The sequence below is a fragment of the Ciona intestinalis genome, chromosome 12 (genome assembly GCF_000224145.3).
Source record: "Ciona intestinalis chromosome 12, KH, whole genome shotgun sequence".
NCBI classification, from domain to species: Eukaryota; Metazoa; Chordata; class Ascidiacea; order Phlebobranchia; family Cionidae; genus Ciona; species Ciona intestinalis.
In genome coordinates, this window is record NC_020177.2 from 5,069,172 (window position 1) to 5,090,477 (window position 21,306).

General features: G+C 37.1%; 2 protein-coding genes across 3 annotated transcripts; one reads left to right on the forward strand and one right to left on the reverse strand.

Annotated features, from left to right (window-relative positions):
- Positions 1–272: 272 nt before the first annotated feature.
- On the forward strand, positions 273–3,286 carry LOC100178922 (PR domain zinc finger protein 1-like). Of its 2 annotated transcripts, XM_002122558.4 has the most exons (6): positions 273–1,423; positions 1,492–1,630; positions 2,025–2,178; positions 2,370–2,560; positions 2,640–2,890; positions 3,179–3,286. In XM_002122558.4, the coding sequence occupies exons 1-5, from the start codon at positions 445–447 to the stop codon at positions 2,752–2,754; spliced, it is 1,578 nt and encodes a 525-aa protein (XP_002122594.1). In that variant the 5' UTR covers positions 273–444; the 3' UTR covers positions 2,755–2,890; positions 3,179–3,286.
- A 5,981-nt stretch (positions 3,287–9,267) lies between these two features.
- Positions 9,268–19,336, reverse strand: LOC100184383 (fibronectin). The gene is made up of 14 exons (XM_026837064.1): positions 19,190–19,336; positions 18,594–18,709; positions 17,347–17,503; positions 15,858–15,998; positions 15,402–15,518; positions 14,776–14,865; positions 14,417–14,516; positions 13,939–14,120; positions 13,464–13,594; positions 12,862–13,030; positions 12,335–12,495; positions 10,782–10,947; positions 10,429–10,542; positions 9,268–9,488 (listed from the first exon to the last, which is right to left on the reverse strand). The coding sequence occupies exons 1-14, from the start codon at positions 19,236–19,238 to the stop codon at positions 9,391–9,393; spliced, it is 1,791 nt and encodes a 596-aa protein (XP_026692865.1). The 5' UTR covers positions 19,239–19,336; the 3' UTR covers positions 9,268–9,390.
- Between the last annotated feature and the right edge of the window lie 1,970 nt (positions 19,337–21,306).

The following is a 21,306-nucleotide window of genomic DNA, read 5'->3' on the forward strand; positions in this document are numbered from 1 at the left end:
TCGTCAACACTTTTACAAACTTAATTATTTTCATCAGCAGAAATATAAACCGAGGCGAAAGTTTGAATCGCATCAGTTTTGCAGCAGGCAAATTCGAAGCATTAGTAAAGAATCGCATGTTAGTTGAAATGTAGTTTCATTTTATTATACAGTTAATGCAAGTAGTTTTGATGCAGAAACGAAAGTTGTAACATACTGGTTAAACCTTCAGCAAGCATATTACTTTCCACCGAAGTTGCAGAGTAAATATTTGATGTTTTCTTTGCAGCCCATTAGCTTTACCTGCTCGATTTATTATTAGCTAAAGTTGCGAAACACTCTATAAGTGCTTTGCTGTAATTAATAAACTCAACAGTTCAAAGCTTCTGTTACCAATATACGATCTCGAGTTATTTAACCTTCGAAACAACATCGAGGTAATTACGATCTTCTGCCGGTAAAAAAATGAGGAATCACCGCGAAAGTTACGAATCCGAGGCCGATGAGAACGGCAACAATATGGCGTCTGATTTCTATGAGAGAAGTGGCGTGAACGAGCCGGGAAAATTCCCAAAGGTTTGGCGGGATCAACCAAAGCCAAGAGTAAAAAAACGAATCAGTGACTTCTCGGTTAAATATCTGCTTGATCAGAATGTTACTTCACCAACCGACAGCGGTTACGGCAGCGGGAGTCCAAGTCCAGACCAGAATATGATCTCAAACTCGATGACGTCACCGGTGCTTCATAAAACCGCTAGTGGTGCTAGAGAGTCGGATAGCAAGGATGTTGGGTTTTGTGAAGAATCTGCTGCAGTGCCTGATGTGCATAAATATTACCAGAATGTTCTATTTGCAATGAACTCGCATTTCTTACACCAACATCGGGCCGCACCTGAGGTACCTGCGGGGTTTGCAAGCTCTGGTTTCCCGCCGCATTATCTTTACACGCCCGAACCGAAAGCTCACTCGCCGCAGCGACCGACCAGAATACCTTCTACCGATGAGAGACGACAAGAACAAAAGAGAAACCACCCACATCACGAGCATTCGCATAGAATGAACTTTGCTTCTTTAAAATCTCCATCCAACACAAGCTTACCGTCGAAGACACACAGCACCCAACCCCCTGTAATACCATACAACATTCCCAACCCCATACCAGGTATGCCGGCACCAACATTTCGACCCGACTACTACATGATGCAGATGGGGAAGTTATTATGGGAGAACGCGGTGCGGAAAGCGGCGATCGCTCCTTCTACCAACCAAAGTAACTTCAATTCAACTTACGCGGAAAGATTACAGAAATATATGTGCGCGGTTGCAAGTGGAAGGCCAGATCTAATCAACCCGGCCATGTTTCCAATGCAAAGTTCTCCCTGTCAAAGAACAGAAGAACCCAAAACCCATCGTTATACAGAAAATCTAAGCCCTCATTTAAATGGTAAATATTAACAACCAAACTTATATTAAAGCCGCTAAATTTCTATTTCCAACCGTATTTGTTAATAGACATCCCTCCCTCTCGACGTTCCGTGTCTCCACAGCGACACCATGCGGATACATTAACCGGGAAAGCTTTTGTTGAAATCAAAAATGAATCTTTGTCGCCTTCGAGTATTCCAAGCGTTTCACCGCATTCAACATACAGGTATACAACCTATATCATAACTTTTTCCTACGCTTAGGATATGAACAAAGGTCCACTATCGTTGATGATGCAACGCTTTACCATTAACTAAGCCTAGTCTAATAATCAACATAATATATATTGTAGTTATAAAGATAAACCGTACGTTGAAAAAAAACACTTATAACTCATCTGTTCCCGTTTCAACATTAAGCGAAATTAGAAAACAAAGTCACGTAATAAGTAAAGGGCAGACTTCAAAGTATTTTTAACGGGTTTGTATCGTATATAGATAAAAAGTAAAGTATCCTACCGCCTGCACACGTACATCTGTTGTATGTAAATGTATTAACTACCTTTTACCGTTAACGTCACAGATATTCATCAATTTAACTTATATATTTTTCTTCAATAGCGAACACCACCAGTCAACTAATGTATTGCGCTGCAAACGAGGTCCGAATTCTGGCTACAAGTCCCTGCCTTATCCCCTCCGCAAAGAAAACGGAAAGATTGTGTACGAATGCAACGTTTGCTATAAGAGGTTCGGACAGCTGTCCAATTTAAAAGTAAGTTTTACCAACAAAGTTACATATGTGGTAACTTGTAAGCGGCACAAGGTGTATGAAACAGAACAGCAGTGTAATAACGACTGTCGTTGCCCCGCCATGCAAGGATAAATAAGTGACATTTAATCATTTTGCTTTTATTATTTATCCAAACCTTGTTATCGTATTTTAATTATGGATTAATACTTTAGGTTCATCTACGAGTTCACACCGGCGAGCGTCCGTTCAAATGCGCTACTTGTTCAAAAGGCTTCACACAGTTGGCTCATCTACAGAAACACAACCTTGTACACACTGGTGAAAAACCACACGAATGTAATGTCTGTAACAAACGCTTCAGCTCGACGAGTAATCTCAAAACTCACATGAGACTCCACAACAGGTAGGAAAGCGTTCATGACATGCTGCATGTATTGATATAATTAAGCGACACTTTATAAACGATAACATTACATCCACAGTAACGAATACACATGTGCTGGGTTAAACTCAATGCTCGGTAATGTCCCATCGTCACTTCAGTCTGCACTACACTTTCATACGGGCCAATCACCGTCGCTGAGGAGATGGTATTAGCCAATCAAACTTGGTTAATTAAAAATTCAATTTTGGGAAGAATTGGACATGAGAATAAAACAACTACACCCATTGGCCTTGTTCCGTTTGTTTCAAATATGTTTTATGCGCATCTTCAAAGCATATGTTCAAATAGGTAAGCGCTCATTCTATATGTGTCATATATTTTCACCCGGCGTAAGCGGGCCCGAGGTGTATAAAATTGTGTTATAACGACTGTCGTTGCCCCGCCATGCGAGGATAAATAAGTTACATACATGGTAACTTGTAAGCGGGCATGAGGTGTATATGAAACAGAACACCCGTGTTATACCCCACCACTCAAAAAATACGCTGCTTTACATTCTCTGTATTATAGTATTTTTTATCTTACCAGTAACGCAGGCTTTTATTCAACGTTTTAAATATAGTTTTATTGTTTCAGGTATATAATGAATTGGTCACAACCGCCTGATGTGAATTAGTGGAGAAATTGGTCCGAAAAGTTTTTGTTGCTTTTTTTTGAATAATAAAAATAAAACTTCTAAACAAACTTGTATGTGTCGTTTCTTCCTTGGTATCACCTACCAAACAATGGCAGCAGTGGGTTTCGAACCCGCAACCCATGATAATCACGATAATGACTCGTTTTATATGAGTTACCTATTTCATATTATATAGTAGGGTGGGGGAAGATGGGAGACCTTTTCAATCTATTTTCTTTTCCAATTTGGTAGTAAACAAACATTTAACGATTTTTTATAAACTTTACCCTCACGGCTCCCATAGACCGTTGATAATTGTTTAAAACACGATCAGGATATTTGGATATTATGTGCTAAAGGTGTCCCATCTTCCCCCACCCTACTATACGTGTCGAACTTTAATAAATCAAACAAATACTAGCACTTTCGAGTCTCGAACTCGAAACCTATAGACCTTTTCGCGTCATTTAGGTTGTTTTTTTTTTCAATTTATGACGCAATGCTGACGTCGAATTCGTTGTATTTTGGAAAACGAAACCAAATCATGCTTTTGAATACACAATAAATATATTTCAAACATTGCTTACATACTAATAAATTACAGCGATTGTAAACATTTACACCTGATACACAGTAGGTCCTAAGACAAGCTATCTGTACTTCTATTTCAATTTGTTTCTTGGTTTTTGTTTCATTTTAGCTGGTATTATTATACTTATATAGACTATAGTTCCGTATTAGGAGTGCGTTTAAATATATGTGTGGGTTCGTCTGTACGCTCTTTGGAAATAAACATTTTTCGTATTTATTAAATACGTCTTCGGGGGAAAAGTCTTAATGAGAATCGAAGATTGTATTGCAATAGTTAAGGCGTTGTGGTGCCCTGTACTTGTTTAGTGTGGAGGTATACGGTCTTCCATTTGTGTCTACGCTACATGGAAGTTGCCGACTTGTTTATGCGTATTAATCTTTATGAAATAGGTTAAAGTTATTGTTTAAATATTGTATTGTAAAATGTAGAGGTTTGTAACTAACGAAAAATATTGCTGTGTTTTTTTCCAGCGTCAAAGCAAGAGCAATACAGCTTCGACCATTTATATGTCAGTGTTTTTTAAAGGTTTGCGGGGACTCTTGTGTTCGGTTGTGTGTGTTTTCTGAGTAGATTTCATTGAAAATAATGTTGTTGGTAAACATAATCGACTGTATATACAGTTATCTATATATGGCACTGTATCCATTGAAGGGAAGTGAATTATCCACGGTTGTTGGGCGTAGGAAGTCCGGTACGGGGTAAGATTTTTAAACATTTTCTGGTTTATGAAAACGCAGGTGCTGGTTTGATAATTTAGGTTGAAATTCTCGCAGATGCTTCCGACATTCACTCTACCAAATCAAACGATAGATTAAGAACCGCTTCACTTGCGTGCGCATGGGGCAAGGCGCTTTATTTGGCTTATAATTCAAAATACCGCAACTGTATAGTTATAAAGCATATTTGTAAACGTTTCGTTGTGTTCTGAATGTGTGCAATTTACTAGTGTTTCGTATTGCAGTTTGGGGTAATAGATAACTATATCTATTTTTCGTCTCAATTGATGTTAAAAAAGATATATTTACATAATGCAATAGCACAAGAGTTAAATATATTTGTAAACGTTTCATATAATAGGTTAGGATAAGATGGTACATGTTTTTATTCTCTATTATCGCCCTATTTGTTGGTAAATATAGAATGTTTACAGAATTGTATAGCCGTATCCCACGACTTTTTATTGTTTAAAACACGATTAGGAAATATTGAAGATTATGCGGCAATAATTTCCATCTTATCCAGAAGTACTATATTTCATTATCGTTATTGTTACAAGGTCGCTGCTTTACCGCAAATCAAATCTAAACCAAATATTAACACACCCCGCACAGCAGTAATGAACCAATATTGCGTTTAATTACGACGGGTGTGATTAATGTTGTCAACAGTTACATCACACTCTGCCACTTAAACTGCGCTTTCGCCAATATACGTATAGTTGGTGCGGTTGAAGTTTTTGTGTGTATTGTATAGTTACTATAGTAGGTTGGGGTAATATGAGGCGTGCTTTCATTCACATTTAGCGACCTTTTTAGTAGTAGTAGTAGTAGACAAGGAAATATATTATTCAACGAGCATTATATAACCGTACCCCACGCTTAAAACAGCGTTGTTAAACACTAGATTAACAAATATATAATATTGCGTACAATAAGTTTCCATTTTACGCCATATATAGTTCTACGTATCTCTTTCCGCCATCTTATTTCAATTAAACGGAAAAAGTCGTAGTTTATTTTTAACACATACATTGGAATCGTACATGTTTAAATCACATCGTTTGTTTAACGACAAACCTTAGCAATCGGGCTAGTGAAGTTAACATAATTAGTTTAGCCGTAAATAGCGGGCGCTTGCCGTAAGAACACAGGTGTCCCTACGCACGCTAGCATCGTAACTCTCCCATAAAAATCGACCACTGAATAACTTTCCTTCAATTTCCGAACCCCGTGTTCGAAATCTGTGCGTAGGCGCTTACTTTGTTTGGGTCTGGGCTTCACGGTCTTAGAAAATCCCAGCAAAACACGACGCATTTGGTTCGCCGAGTTTCCACATAGGCGTAGAAAATCCAGTGAAACCGTGACGGTGAAAAACAGAGTCATGCGGCGGTGTGTTATGTATTGGCATGCCTGCTTTATTCGCAGGTGCTAGGTGGAATCGTTAATTTTTAAACCGCACGGAATTTCGCGGGGCATAAATGATTTAATTTTAAAGTTTAAAAATAATTAAACGCAGAAAGTTTGAAAATAATTAAACTCAGGGGATACCCTTGGCACAAAATAACTACCCGCACTCAATATTTCATATTTTTGTCAACGTGTTTTAACAAATAACAAACGCGAGTCGTGGGGGTACAGTTATATATTTCTGTAAATATTCTTTGTTTACTATACCAAATGGGACGATAAAAGAAAATAAAAACATGCAAAAACTGTCGTGAACAAACGTTACTTTCATCCTAATATTTTTTTTCGAAACAACAAGTCCATATCGTGATAAATACTGAAGAATAACTTATTATTTAAAAATTGATTTATTTTCCAGCTGTTACAGCCGATATAAGTTTTTGGTGACAACCAGCTGTCAAGCAAGTTGTACTGAATGTTATTACTCCGGTTACCTACAAATGGCCTAAGTAATACGTGGCATCAAATGATTTAGAAATCTTGTTTTTAGTAAAGTATTTTATCATGCTGTTATGTGTCTATTTACTCTATACAAACCAGCAGAGCCAAAGTCTTCCCACTTTAACGGGACGACATTTTCAAAAGTAGAGACTGGAAGCAGCCGTACCCATTTTTACCAATTATATCTCTTTGTTACGGTTTGGTTAGGGAGGTAATTTTTCATGGATTAATTGTTAAAGTGTTGAATGTGCGTCTTATTGAAATACTTTGTCATCAAGGCGTAACAAAGCGCTTTAATTAGTTATAAGAGGGTTGTCTTGTTATACCATTCTGTATTTTTAAGTACAACCGGTACATAAATATATTGATCAAATTAATTCACACCTGACAAAGGCAACTATCGTATTCATATGCGCCAACCGTTCAAATATCTTTATACGACTTTTATTGTGTGAAATTACGTCACAGATTATTTGAGCGGTTAACATACGTCATTGCCATGTGCGGTGAAGCGTGTCGAAGCTGAAAGTTGTTTTTATTCGCACGTCCCGCATAAAATGTTACCACGCCCGATTCTTAATACGTGCCCATTTATACCGAGGTGTTAACATATATGGCTGTCAAATACGTAAAGCGAGGAGTTACACCTGGTGGTAAATATGTTATGGGTGCAACAGCTATGCGCTTTTTAACCGACGATCTTCCTAACACACTATATCCATATAGCCTGTTTAAACACTAGTTTTGCTGTTGATTAGTGACCACTGAGTTGGAGCAACTGTCGAGGCGGCTTGCTCAAGGATACATATTTAACTGCTTTTTTTGCATGTCGAAACAGGCAGCAGTTAAAGCTAATTGATGCGCACTGGAGTTATAATTGTTTATTGGCGAATCGAGAGTGGCAAGGCAAGAGGAAGAGATTTGTGTTTGGTTACAACCCTCCTGCTTGAGGCCGCTCACGCCTCATTGAATTCCGCTTCCCTTGTTTGCCCATCAACATATGATCGGCTTAGGTTTAAGAGATGTTCTCACGGTGGTGTATGATATTCATTCTATCTTGATTGGTTGATGTGTTGTGACCGAAGTATGATATTCACTCATGATATTTGCAACTAGCTTGGCGGAACCACACATCTTAAACTTCTCTTACTTTGCCAGACAAGAATGCGCGGCGCCTCTGCCATCGGGTTCGAGGCTCGACGTTGCTACCATTTGTGGGCGCGGTGTCCACTGCCAAAATCTGAACGCGAAATTCTCCTAGCATAGTGGTAACTATAATAAGCTGTCTAAATTGTCGACCATACGCTAAAAAAAGTAAAACAAATACTTAATAAGTTACATACGTGGTGGTAAGTCGTAAGCGAGCACGATGTGCATTAAACAAAACCGCTGTGTTATAACATAAAGCACGCGAAGAAAAAAGAGCCGCATTCATTTTTTAGAATTATTTTGTTCTCCCCTCTCTTCAGAACTTATTTTAATTTACCGTTACTGGTAAATTTTGAGCAAACAAAAAGTAAAAACATAGATATTTTGTGTTTTTACTCGAGTGTTTATGTGTTTATTCCATTCAACCGCCTTACAATATGACTATCTTCGTATTCGCCAAAAGTACCGTTGTTTAACTTAACACGTACGTATGTATGAACTCGTTAAAAATTTTGCCAGTTTAAGCATTAATTAGTTGATCGGGTGTTAATTTTGATAATTATGGTGCATTTATGTCATTTGTAATAATCAAACTTCTTTCAAGTACGCAGAAACTCTTATATAAACGTCAAGCGAGGTTATAAATCGCATTTCCGTCAAACCCACGCTTGGGTTAAATCGTAACATCCACAAAACCCGGCGTGTTGTTCAAAAACTTCAAAAATCTAAACGGCGTGAAATTCGCAGGGCGAGATGACGACATATTGTGATACGGTTTCACCATTCATTGCCTACAGAAGCAACAACGGCCTTAGTTTATTTTGTGTCATAAGCTTGAAAGCATTTGCACGTGTGTGCCTTCACTACAGCGGATATTTGCCATCTTATTTCACCTTGTCTTTATTAACGCTCCCACACATGGAAAGTAATTCGGCGGGCGGAAATTTTGCGGTGAAGATCGTTTCCGTTTTGGAACGTTTCGCTTGTCAACGTTGCAGACATACAAAGTGATTTCACCTCATATTGTGTGACGTGTCTAGCTGTATGTTATGCTGGATTTCGCAGGCGCAATTTTGCGAGGTTTTTACCTGCTTCATTTGCTATAGTTTTGTTTGTTATTTCTATTTAAACATTCTGCAATCTTTATACAAATAGGCTGTTGCTGTCATGCACGTTAGAATGAACGTTTTGACACTTTAACAGAAACGCTTTTATTTGACACATTTGGCACTTCTTTTTACGATTTGGTAACGGTGGTCATTTTTTCGATTTCAGTTTAAAATTGCTGCTCTGTAGCGCTAACTACCGGCTGGAGTAATCTGCTCTTTTATAAAATATGTGTATCCCTTATCTATCTTGTTAAATTGTTAACATTAAATTGAATAGACTGTTCAAATATCTTGACTAAATCGTAATATACAGCAAAAACCAAATTTATCCATGTGTGGTAATAAACAAACTCTGATCTAATATCCGGACGATTTTTTGTTTAAGTAACTTAGTGAATTAATATATATATATATATATATATATATAGGTGCAGTCCTGCCTTGCCGTAATACTGCACCCATATAGATTAGAATATAACAACTTTAATGGGTCAATGGGCCAACTCTGGCTTAAGCCTCAGCTTCCATAACCTGCCTGGCATTAGAACTGTACCTATACTCAATGACAACTCTAGCGACTGAATTTATTAGCGAATCTTCTACTTATTAAAATTTGTTCACATTATCAGCTTTTTACACCGGTTTGTATATTAGCTATTTATATTACAGACTTCATGACGTAGTTGATGACGTCATTATGATGTTGGGCATGACGTAGCGACGACTGCACCGTCACAGCAAGTCCTCGTTGGCGGAACATAAGGAGTGACACCACAACACATTCGCCTTCCACCTGTGTGTATTGAGGTCGGTAAGTGTTTAGTAAGTATATATGACACAGCAAGTCCTCGTATAAAGCGCGTAGGTTTCACTCTGGGTATTAATCACCGATAGACTGTTACGTAAAGTTTGTATATATACCTGTATGTATAGACTCTATATACTAGAGTGTCGGTCAGCTGGTAGCTTATTATTTGTATTTATAAAGCGTATATATTTTTGCACTACAATTTACAGAGAAAAGTAATTAGTAATATGCATATACGTCTGTCACCTGCGTAAAAATAGCGTTTATTTGGTAAATGTTTTAGTGCCTAAAGTAGGTTACGTATATGTTTCTTATGCTTTCTGTGGAGTTATAAAAAACCGACTGTTGCTTAAACTTGGTTGGTCGGTATAATTCAGTAAACAAGACACTTTGTACAGTTTGATGTTACCAAAACCTTCTTTATAAACGGTTGAACCAAATAACACCTAATATGCATTTTAAAGCTACTGGTTTGTCCAGGAGACGAGCTATACCGATAATTTATTACGGTAAAATTTTCCGAAACCTAACGCGCTTCCGTCCACGTTTAAGTTTATATCTGATTGAAATGCTGCGATCTTTGTAAATACAACGTTTCAGCGGATCGGATTTGAAATACAGGCGTGACGTTTATGGAGTCGGATCAAATCCAAATGCAATCCGATGTAAACAGGACAACTGATGCGTTGTTCGGTACAAATATGCATAGTAAGACAACTTTTACAGTGGTCGACTCCACTATAAAACGTTTTATAAACTACTGACTGCATGTTGCGTAAAGTTGTTTTCGCCAAACACGAGGAACTTTATAAATAGTTATAAGTGACATCTTGTGCTTAATGTTACTTAAACAAACGTTAATCCAAAAAATCCCGAAAAAATTGCTAAAAATTCCGAAACTGATCCAAAAACCTCCGGAACTTACCGATCCTGAGAAGGTAGGATCCACAACATGAGTGGGTTCGTGATCTGTATGGTCGTCCAGCACAGCAGGCATCTGGTATGACTTTCTCTCTGCCCGAAGCTCGGCCAGAACCATCTGATGCGCATGAGTTAAACAAGTAGTTGGGACTATATACAATCTAAACTACAGATAATCTTTTGTTGTTTATTACTCAACATTTCAGCTAGGTAATGGTTGTTTCACATTATAAACATGAGGTAAAATCGTTCTATGCGGTCATTTAATGTGAATATAAAAAACTACTTTTATTTCCAAATTAATAATAGAATGAGACGGTTTTATGCGTGATCTTATACACCATGCTTGTTTCTTACCTCGTCTTAAGCAAGCAAGAGGGACGGCTTCCTCAGTATCCCTTGGTCCAGTAGCTGGGTTCTGGCTTGATAAGATCGTACTTTCAGGCCCTTCTAAGTTATTTGTCACACATCGTGCGTGGATTGAGTAGGCGGGGTTCCATGGAGCACCGGGAAGGAATATGGTCTGTGGAATATATGGAGTGTGCATGAAAGATGGTTAAATGTAACTTATTTATCCTCGCGGTGGCGCCAATTATAGCTATTTTAACACGGGTATTCCGTTTTATACACCTCGTGCCCGTTTACGAGTTACCACATGTGTAACTTTGTAGACGTTTTTTTGGTATAACTGACAATTTGGACAACCCATTAGTGACCACCGGGTTGAAGAAATCGTAGTTAAGTGTCTTATTGACAAAACACGCTCACAACGGTCGAATCAAGTTGTTTTGAACCAAAAACAACCTTTAAAGTTCCAAAACGATAAAATTCCTGCCACCTCATCAGAAAGTAGAAAATCCAGTTGTGGCAATCTGTTATTCGTAACAGCTCATAGATAACAACGCGGCAGTATACACCATGTCTTCTACCCCCCACGAAAACCAACTCTAAATAAACGATCACATTTTCTTCAAACTAACTGCCTATACTTAGTACACACTTCTTTGAACTGTTGTATGTCAAGTTAATGCATTTTCTAGGTTGTTGTTTATTTGTAGAAGTTTCTGATCGAGTAGAGGGCTGTCGCTATTTTATCAGATTGTGCTTTTTGTAACAAATGCGATTTTGATTGATATTGACCAAACATACTGTTGGATAACTCATATTGATTGATGTTGTTATTTTATTTTATATGGGTGGCGTCCTAAAGCGAGCCGCACCAAGGGACTTGGGGTTAGATTTGATTAAGTTGAACCTTCATGTTAATAAATATCAAGTTGATTAAAAACCCGAGGTTATACAATGGTTGAATATACTCGGGAATCCGGGTCCATCTAAGAACAAGTGTAGCCGTTGGCAATGTTTTCTAAATCGTGTCTTAATCTTTCAGATTATCAGATTATACTAATGCTGTCAATATATCTTTTTGACTCATGTATGTAACACGCACGTATACGATTAAGCTAATGCCGCCAATAATCAATGTAATGAGAATGAATGAATGAATGAATACTAAGGATGTAACGGCCACGCTTTTAATCGAACAAGTTTTGTGATACTGTTTTATCCATAAGCGTGTTACAACGACTATACCGTTTTATAGTTATGAAATTTGTTTTTTTTTCTATTTTGTAACTACTCCGATTTCGTTACCGCGATCTAGGAGACAAACTAAAACCAATCTTTCATCCCTGCTTACGTCTGTAGCTTTCCCGTATGGACTTATACGATAACGCTAGTGCTGTATGAATGTAATGAATAAATAAATATAAGTAAATAATGAATCAATATGAACGGGTCAATATATGAATGAATATATACACCATCATATATACTTACGTTTGTAACTATTTAGTGTTATATAAGACATCATTATCTAATGAAAGGATAAATATATCTCATATACTTACGTCTGTAACCCTCCCATACACTGGAGTCACTAAGGATCCGTTCAATCCAGGGCTGAAGAAAACTTTAACTCTTGGGCATCTACCAGTTGGTGGTGCAGCGAACGTTAAATATAATCCCCCATCACCGTTTGTTAGAGTGCTGATGACCGGGGTTGGTGGAACTGTAATTATAAGTCGCATTAATACAAAACTGTTATGATATGAACAACTTCCAAGCCCATGCGCCATTTTCTGTAACTTTCTCCTTGCGTTATTGCAACAAAATGGTGGCAGGTTATGCTTATTAAATGTAAACCTTTAAACGGACCAACTCTGGCTTAAAATTTGGTCGCGTTTTTGTTTTCGGTAAAATGTAGACTTATAAACATTGTCATGCTGATGGGTTTCGCAGTTATATTTGGTCGCCTTCTGCAAAGTAACTTTTTTATTCACCCTGATGTTAAAACGTACATTATAGAACGTCAAAACGGTAAGCAAATAAATTCTAGAGGAACTGTTTGATAAAATCACGCATACTATTTACTTACTTGTAGCCTGTACTGTTTGAGATTGTAGAACGCCCGGTACCCCGTTTAAGATTGTAGTTATGTTGAACTTGTAAGTCACTCCTGATTCTAAGCGTTGGATCCGTACGTTAACTAGCGAGTCCGGGGATTGAACCCCCACTGTTTCGGTCAAACGTTCGCCGCTTGTTGACTGTTGAAAAGAAACAATTAACTTTTACTAAAACGCAAATTAGTATAAATGGCTCTTCTGGTAAAAACATATATTTTATTATAGCAACGTTTTCATTCCATTTTATCGCCCCATTTGGTTGGAAAAAAGAATATTTACAGAGTTATATACCCATAGTCACGTGACTGTTAAAAAGGGTCAAAAACACGATCAGGAATGAATGAATGAATGAAGGAAGGAAATTATGTGCTATATAACAGTATCCATCTTATAATACCATTCAAACCAGTTAGGAAATTTAGCCGCAAAAATACAAATACCTTCCCCTATATCAGTTTAAGTTTTCAGTTTGCTTTTGGTTTACTTCCAATAGGACGATGTTAAATATAGACACCATCTTACCCCACACTACTACTTATTATTCAATCTTGTAATACGTTGTTAGTTAACTTACTAGCACGTCCGAGTATTCGATCCTGTATTGAATTTCTTGGCCTTCAGCAAACTTATGCGGTTGGTCCCATCTGAGTTCCACAGAGTTGGAGGTAAAGTTGATAACTTGGAGCGCGAGAGGGGCCGCCGGAGCTATTAGGAGTATATAAAGTAAATTTTATATATATTTCGTTGCTTCCCGACATGATATAGGTCTAAAATACATCATCTTGTGGGAATATGTGATTTTAATTAAAAACCAACGCTTCGTCTGCAATACGGTTAGACATGAGTAGAGTATGCCGTTAAGTGTATATGAACACATACGCTCGCACTCCTAGCAACGTCGACCTTCGGACGCCGTGTTGAAGATTTCTTTCAAACTAACACAATTTATATTTGTCCAAACCAAAGCGTATTTGATTGTTATAAAATGGCTGCATACCAGTCCGTGTTTTAGCCTATATGGCATCTTTTTATGTGGATACGATTCTTACCTGTTGTGAAGGTAACTGTGTACGGTATAATACTTGGAACACCACCGGACATGGTGTATACATCTGCCGTGTATGTAGTACCAGGTCGAAGGTCGGTGATTGTGTAAACGTCAAACTTTCTATAGATAGGGTCTGGGCTTGGCGAGCCGACTGTTCCATGGTTTGGTGTCAGCTCGAAAGACCTACAGGCAAAAGTCTTAACATATATCGGATAATAAATTGTCTGGTTTTGCTTTGATTTGTTTAAGTATCACTTGCTAAATTATATATCCGTTATAGTTAAATACCTTAGGCACGGCACAGTTATAGCTCAAATGATATGCAGGCTATAAAAATATCTTCATTTTTAAGCTTTTAGGAAAGTCGCAATGGCCTTTCGTTTGCAAGGAAATTGTTTTTGAGGTTTTTATAATGGATTTGACATTTTAAGACGTCGACATTTCGCGCACGCTTACGAGTTACAACAAAACTAACTTACAGCTCTGGGTCGTAGACTCCAACTAATGGGGGCAACGTATGCAAGCTAGCGTGCGTTGTACCAACGTCCTTTACTTCAACACTGAACGGCTCCTTTGGTGCTGTAATAGAAATTATATCAGTAATTTTCAATTAAAAATTAAAAATATTTAGATTTTGTTAAAATGAAATATTGGTTGCGTTGAAGTCATTAAATACATCAGTTTGTTAAGCGCTCTTATATTTCCGTGGTTCTATTCTATTCTTATCAACAGTTATAGAAATGTGGTTTCTGGAGTTATGTCTCCAAAGATTCACTATTGGGTATGCCTAATATTTAAGCTGCTGCAAACAAAAGTAAATCCTCATTACTAGACTTACGTATGCGAGTAGTTCTTGTTATAGGTTGACTGTAAATGGCGTCGTATGGTGGGCCTGTCTTCGTTCGTACAGATACCGTGTATTCCTCACCTGGTAAAAGTTAATTCATTTAAAATGAACTGTTTTGTAGAATAAATGCCACCACCTTATTCACTAGGAAACGTAGCTATATGAAATACAACTGCAGCTAACGTCATTTAATCCTACGAAATACGTAACCGACAAAAATCAAGTTCACAGCATTGTATTTTGTTGGGTATAAATTTGGCCTGAAATGACAAAATCAGTCTCTGATTTAATTATCCCAGTTATCTTGTAAAGTTTTTATCCCAGTATCTTTTAAAGGCCTATATATCTTGCATTGTGAATTTAACATAGCATGCGAAGGCTTTGCATTTTATAAGTTGAATTTACTAAATTATATGTCCGCTACAGGTTAATACCTTAGGCAGAACATACGGTTATTCATTATCACATAAACCCTAGTGTTGCAAGTACTTTACCCACCCTAAGTATATGTATACAGTTCACATCAGGAATATGCTGTATAGTTTAGGCATCGCGATTCCTTAAACAAACACCCCGAAGGCAGGCCATGACAACATGATTATTACAGGGAATCTTACCAGGAGTTAGTCCTGTAAATATTCTGCTTGTATCGTCAGCTTCACCGGTTAGACTTGATTGCGGGAATAACATGACTCCGTCGTTTGGTCGGATTTGTACATCGTAACCGGATAGAGCTGTATTTGGTGTCATATATAGAAATTAGTATAATCTTAACCGATACATTCTACATAATACATATTCCTCTTTGTTGGTTTAATTACTTTAATCTTTGATATCATGTTTTCTATCTTTTCCTCGGGTAGTGGTATTTTATGAAACAGAGTATTCGCGTCCACAAAGTTACATATGCGGTAACTCGTAAAGCGAGCACAAGGTGTATGCAACAAAACACCCGTGTTATAACGACTGTCGTTGCCCCGCAAAGCAAGCATAAGTAATTTGTATTACGATCTCTAATTAGTCTAATAACACACTGTCTAAGAAATCATACAATCCGCCATTTTTGTTCCCACCTGAGTCTCCAGCAGCTGGTTCCCAATCGACTTGCATCCCAACCACGGCAACCGAATAAGTTCCTTCAAAGTCGGCGAGTTGGATCGCTATGTTGATTTCACTGATTGGTTGAATTGTAAGATCACTTGGTTGCTCAGGGACTGAAACAAAAGTTGATGTAATATAAATTCTGATAGAGGGGTTTAAATTGTAAAGTCTTATAGCGTTGTAAGCATGAGATCTGAGATGTAAGTCTAATTCTCCTCTATTGGCGTATGATTGTTAGAATGCATGGTTGTAGAACCTCGTATGCTGGTTAAAAAACTTACCAAAAACCGGTAGAAAAGGGTCGTTTGTAAGCCAACCCATCCTACATGTATAGTGATTATTGATTGTGCTCGTTTTGAACCTATGTGTTGATCAGAATTCCAACGAAAGACAAGATTTCGAAATATATAGTATTATGTATGTGTTGATTGTACGTAAAGCAGTTTAGTTTTATTGGAAGCAAATGGTTTGTTCAAAATACGGATTGAAATATTCTTATATGCGTGAAGACCTTTCTCTTTTACGGTAAATTTCAATTTAAGTTGTTTATAAATATTTATATTGACGTTAACGTTTGGCAGCGCGTGTCCGTAGTTCTAGATGTCCGCATCCTCATTGTCACGCTTTTAAACGTACATCAAAGTAGTACAGATATTACTGTGGGGAAAGATGGGATACCGTTCGCACATAACATCTTATATTTCGTAATGGTGTTTTTAACAACTAACGACCCTCTTTTAGAGTCGTAAGGATACGGTTATCTAATTCTTTAAATATTCTTTGTTTGCTACCAAATGAAAATGGTAAAAAGGTTTTTCAAGCATTTTTACATTCTGCTATACAAACTTAAATGTATTACATGAAACTAAAATTTATGATTTATTAAAACTCATTTGTTCGGTAGAAATATGTAGCAAACGTTTTTGTGCCGCTGTCCTGTCATATGTTTGGATAAATTCCTTCATACAACCAGAGCAATGACGCATTGCGAAATTCCCAGACATATAGTAATTACCTCGTCCATAACTTCTACGCATAATCTACATTACCCAGAAAACTCAAGAAAATCAATCTCTTGCGTCATAGAGAGCCTTAATGTAAATCAACGTATAAACAATCTTATGCTACTGTTGCTACCGGCATACTGTAATACCTGGAATTATTTTTCTAGTAAAAAATATTTTATTGCATCACGTTTCGTGTGCCACCTGTCAGAACGTCGCCGGGTTACGTTAACAGAAAGCCTTTTACATATTTTTGCCCAAGTAAGATGTAGTTCTGTATAACCAATTGCTAACGCACTCATTTATTTTAGTTAGACACATTCAAATTTGCCATCCGTTAAAATACTTTGATTTCTTAAACAAAAAAATCTTTTGGAGTAAAAGCTATTGATATACCGCACTTATTTAATTGATATAATTTTTACCCAAGAAAAATGTTACCCGTTTCTAAACTTACCGCTCCAAACATGAAACCTTAGGGGCGCTGATCGCCTTCCATCGTCTGTGACACCAACTAGCTCCACTGAGTATCGAACCCCAGGTCTTAGTTCGCTAAATGTACGGCTGGTTTGGCTTGGTGTCTCAGGATTGTTGATTACAGCTAACGGTGTGATCTGGATACAAAAACGTGACGTATTTGTAAATGACGTAATGTGGGAAATTGTGGAACGGAGTATTGCATTACACAGTTTGAAAAAGGCGACTATGCATAAATACGCATGTTCTATACAAAGTAAATACGAAAGCGCTATAAAATACGCAGCAAACAAAAATTGAGTCCAACTAATGATATACCAAAGGTACTTATTTTGCCAATATCTAACATTATTGGTTCGTTATGTAATTAGCTATCTCGTCCAACAATACGATTGCTTTAGGGCAGATACACGGAGCATACCACTGGTGTAATACAGTGTAGGTACAGACCATACTTATTACACAGCAGTGTACGGTTATGATTGATGCAATTTGGGTAATTGCTTCAATTTTGCAAACTGGTTGGACAACGTAGAGTTTATGTTTTACCACGGGATACTCGTGACAATGACATAGTGGCTCGCATAGCGCAACATTATATTTAATCTTACGCCTCAGGGTTTGAAAGGTCGCCCTAATATGCGCATTCCTGTTTCGTAGTTAAACTGTAAGTGGACTTGCTCTCTTGTTACCGAACCTAATATGCCACGTCACGGATAATTTCGTCACAATTACGTTTAATTACGTTTGTGACGTAGGTATTCTCAAGTTATTAAGTGTTGTAAGATTATAGCTTGAAAATGTTGGCAAACTAAATGCTATACATTGTTAAATGTGACATGTATGAACCGGGCAAACTCATTATGTTATAAATCCCCATTTAATTGCTAGTCTCTTTAACACGTTATAAATAAAACATGACAAAGAACGATTTGCGCATGTAAACGGCGCCAGACGCAAAACAACTGTTATTCGAACGGTTTTTGGAAACTAAAGGTGTCCCGTCTTCCCCCGCCCTACTATATCTTAGACAATTCTATATCGGAGTAATGGGCCAACTATGGCATAAATCCTATGTCCTTGACAAGGACCTCGACTACACAGAACGTTAAAACATAGACAGGATGACAAAAAAGGTTATCCTTCCCATATTAAAAATAAAAATCTTTCCCAACCCCACTGTATTTAGGATAATTAATAATCCATAAACAAGTGATGTTCTCGAACCTTTACGTCGAATCTCGCATAAGATACTGAGGCAGGCTGGCTCCAATCTACTCTGACCATCGTGTTTGTTCGTAAAGGAACTTGTAGGTTGACGGGGGTTGGTAGTTGTGCGCTGGCTGTGGGGTGGTTGGGGTGTTATTTAGGTTGGAATATATAGTAACGTTTATATGGTATATTCTGTAACGTTATTTAGGTAGGAAATAAACCAAAGTTTTGTTGGTTAGGATATATATGTTATATTCTGTAACGTTATGAAATATTTACTGAAATAAGTAGGAAAAGGCCTGACATAAAACGCTGTCGTTAAAAAGGTTGTGATAAATTGCCACGCTTTCATGTTTTACTTTTCCTTAAGCAGTTTTTACCCTTTGTGTTTATGTTTTGTGTATTTTAGCATTTGGTTCGACTATCATAACTTCAGTTTGGTCTCTTCGTGTAGTTTTAAAACTACTTGTATAAAAGTATGTTGGGCAGAGAATCGAATGTCATTTTTTACTATAGATGGATATATAGGCATATATGAATGCAATGGTAAACGTATTCTGTATAGAGTCATAATGTTCGAGCTTTGTAACGATAGATATGACTTGACTTACCCATTCCAACCACAAGCGCAACCACTGTGAAAATCGCTGTCGGTCTCATTTTGGTTTCTTTCACCCTATTTGGAACTTATTTTAAATATCACACACTAATATTTCAAGTGACGGTTACTAAACTCCCTTGTCCAGGGATCTCTGCAGAAATGTCAGCATTAGTTTATCAAGCAAAGGCATAACACAAAGTCTGGTGCTACGAAAAACGTAACAGAAATTATGAACAACAGCAAATTGTATGAATTATATAGATACGTTTTATCTAAATAACATAAGGATCTGGTGCTGCGAGAATGTTAGAGACAAAAATCAAGTATATTTAGTCAAATAGAGTCTTCACACAAGAATCGTCCTGGCATATGAACACTATAGATCAGGGTTAGCTTCACTTAATTTATTACAGTTAGCCTAACACAAGGTTAAATCGATGCGCGCTTTAATACAGGACATCACAAAATTCACCTACTCTCGCATATTAATTACAGTTTCATAATCATAGTTATAACATTGCTATACTGAACAAATCTAGCGCTTTCCACATTAAACACATAAAGCTTATTGCATAATAAATTTAGCACTTCTGTTGTAAACGCTTATTTAATGTTACCAAAGTTTCGTCTGCTATACGGTGAAACTTGCTAAACAAAAAGTTGATATAATAAAAATTACGTTTTTATGAATTTTTCATTAAACACCAAACACGAAAAAATTGTATTTTTAACTTATAATTTGTCGCAGTTTACTTTACACTAAGAATATTAAATATAAGAACCTTCATACTTTAACAAAAAACTTTTAGCTGGAACCTCCTACCTGTAGGAAACCTCTTTTTAAAATAACGCTTACGGTTCCGTCACCGCTTAAATTCTGCCTACTCGCTGTCTGTCACGTTGTCCAGAGGTTTTGTACAAATAGCCTCGGGGTTCCGTATACTAGAGATACCTCTGCAATTACATTTAACTACCCATTGAAAATTAGACACCAAAGTGATTCTCCTTTATACATTTGATAGCCAGCCGCAGGGCGTTGGTTCCTTCCTTTGATTTATAATTTATAGATTCTTATGAGGCTTACCTCAAATTTGTATCTAAACTTCATGGTATGTTGGATTAAAACGTTCTCGACGCAAAAGCAATGATCTGTTAACCTCTAAACGACATCAACGTCGTTGGTTCTTGCTATGTTTTCTATCAACGCTATGTTACAGTTTGCTTGGTTTAATGTTAACTGTATACACGTAGTGTGCGGGAGCTGCAGATATGCCGAGACCTTTCGCCTTTTAAGCTTCAGTGGCAAAATGTTAGTAAATACTTTCTCAATCGAGTTGGATAATGATCAAATGTTCAAAGCTTTACTTCTAAGTCTTGCCATATATGGCAGACAAAAGTTTTGTATAGTAGCGTGGAAGAAGATGGAACACATTATCATTATACCTTCTCATCCCATTTAGTAGTAAGAACATTCAGGGAACAATAAAGCCGTATGCTTACGCCACCCATTGACCGTTGTTAGTTGTTCAAAACGCGATTAGGATATTTCGGATAAAGGGCCAATAAATTCCAACCTTAGGCGATCCGCAAAAAAAGGAATATTTACACAATTTATGCAGAACCATATCTTCGCAATTTAAAAACACCATGCTTTAATTGTTAAAAACACGATTACGAAATATGAAATATTAGGCGCTAACGATATCTACCTTAAAGGGGCATACCAACGAAAAATGAAAATTTGTATATGGATAGATAAGCTCAAATGTAACCTAAACGTACCATCAAAGTTTGCCAAAACGATACGGCTTTTAAAAAAATCGCGTGAAAAAAATCCGCTGGAGTAAAAAAAATAGGCTGTTTCGACAATGCATGGGATTTCCCATTAGAAAAAAATTCACTCAACTTTGATCGTGTCTAGTTTCTAAAATACTAAAGAAAATTCAAATTTTATTTCTGATTTGGCATAATGAATGCTTCTTCTTCAAGATAATATAAAAAAATGTAAAACATAGACTTTATTATGTTTTAATTTTCGATTGAACGTAGGTACACACCAGATTATGCTGACTCAGCATATTTTCGAACCGAATGTTAAACACGAAAAACTGACTTTTGTATAACAAA

What these genes read in the sequence shown, in the direction of transcription:
- LOC100178922 (XM_002122558.4), top strand. Translation starts at nt 445, where the DNA reads ATGAGGAATCACCGCGAAAGTTACGAATCCGAGGCCGATGAGAACGGC. An exon ending in GACAGCTGTCCAATTTAAAA is followed by an intron (nt 2,179 to 2,369) that starts GTAAGTTTTACC and finishes TTAATACTTTAG; the next exon opens with GTTCATCTACGAGTTCACAC. An exon ending in CACATGAGACTCCACAACAG is followed by an intron (nt 2,561 to 2,639) that starts GTAGGAAAGCGT and finishes TTACATCCACAG; the next exon opens with TAACGAATACACATGTGCTG.
- LOC100184383 (XM_026837064.1), bottom strand. Translation starts at nt 19,238, where the DNA reads ATGAGACCGACAGCGATTTTCACAGTGGTTGCGCTTGTGGTTGGAATG. An exon ending in ATGCGAGATTCGACGTAAAG is followed by an intron (nt 17,504 to 18,593) that starts GTTCGAGAACAT and finishes TTTTGTATCCAG; the next exon opens with ATCACACCGTTAGCTGTAAT. An exon ending in TGTATGGGAGGGTTACAGAC is followed by an intron (nt 10,948 to 12,334) that starts GTAAGTATATGA and finishes TATATTCCACAG; the next exon opens with ACCATATTCCTTCCCGGTGC.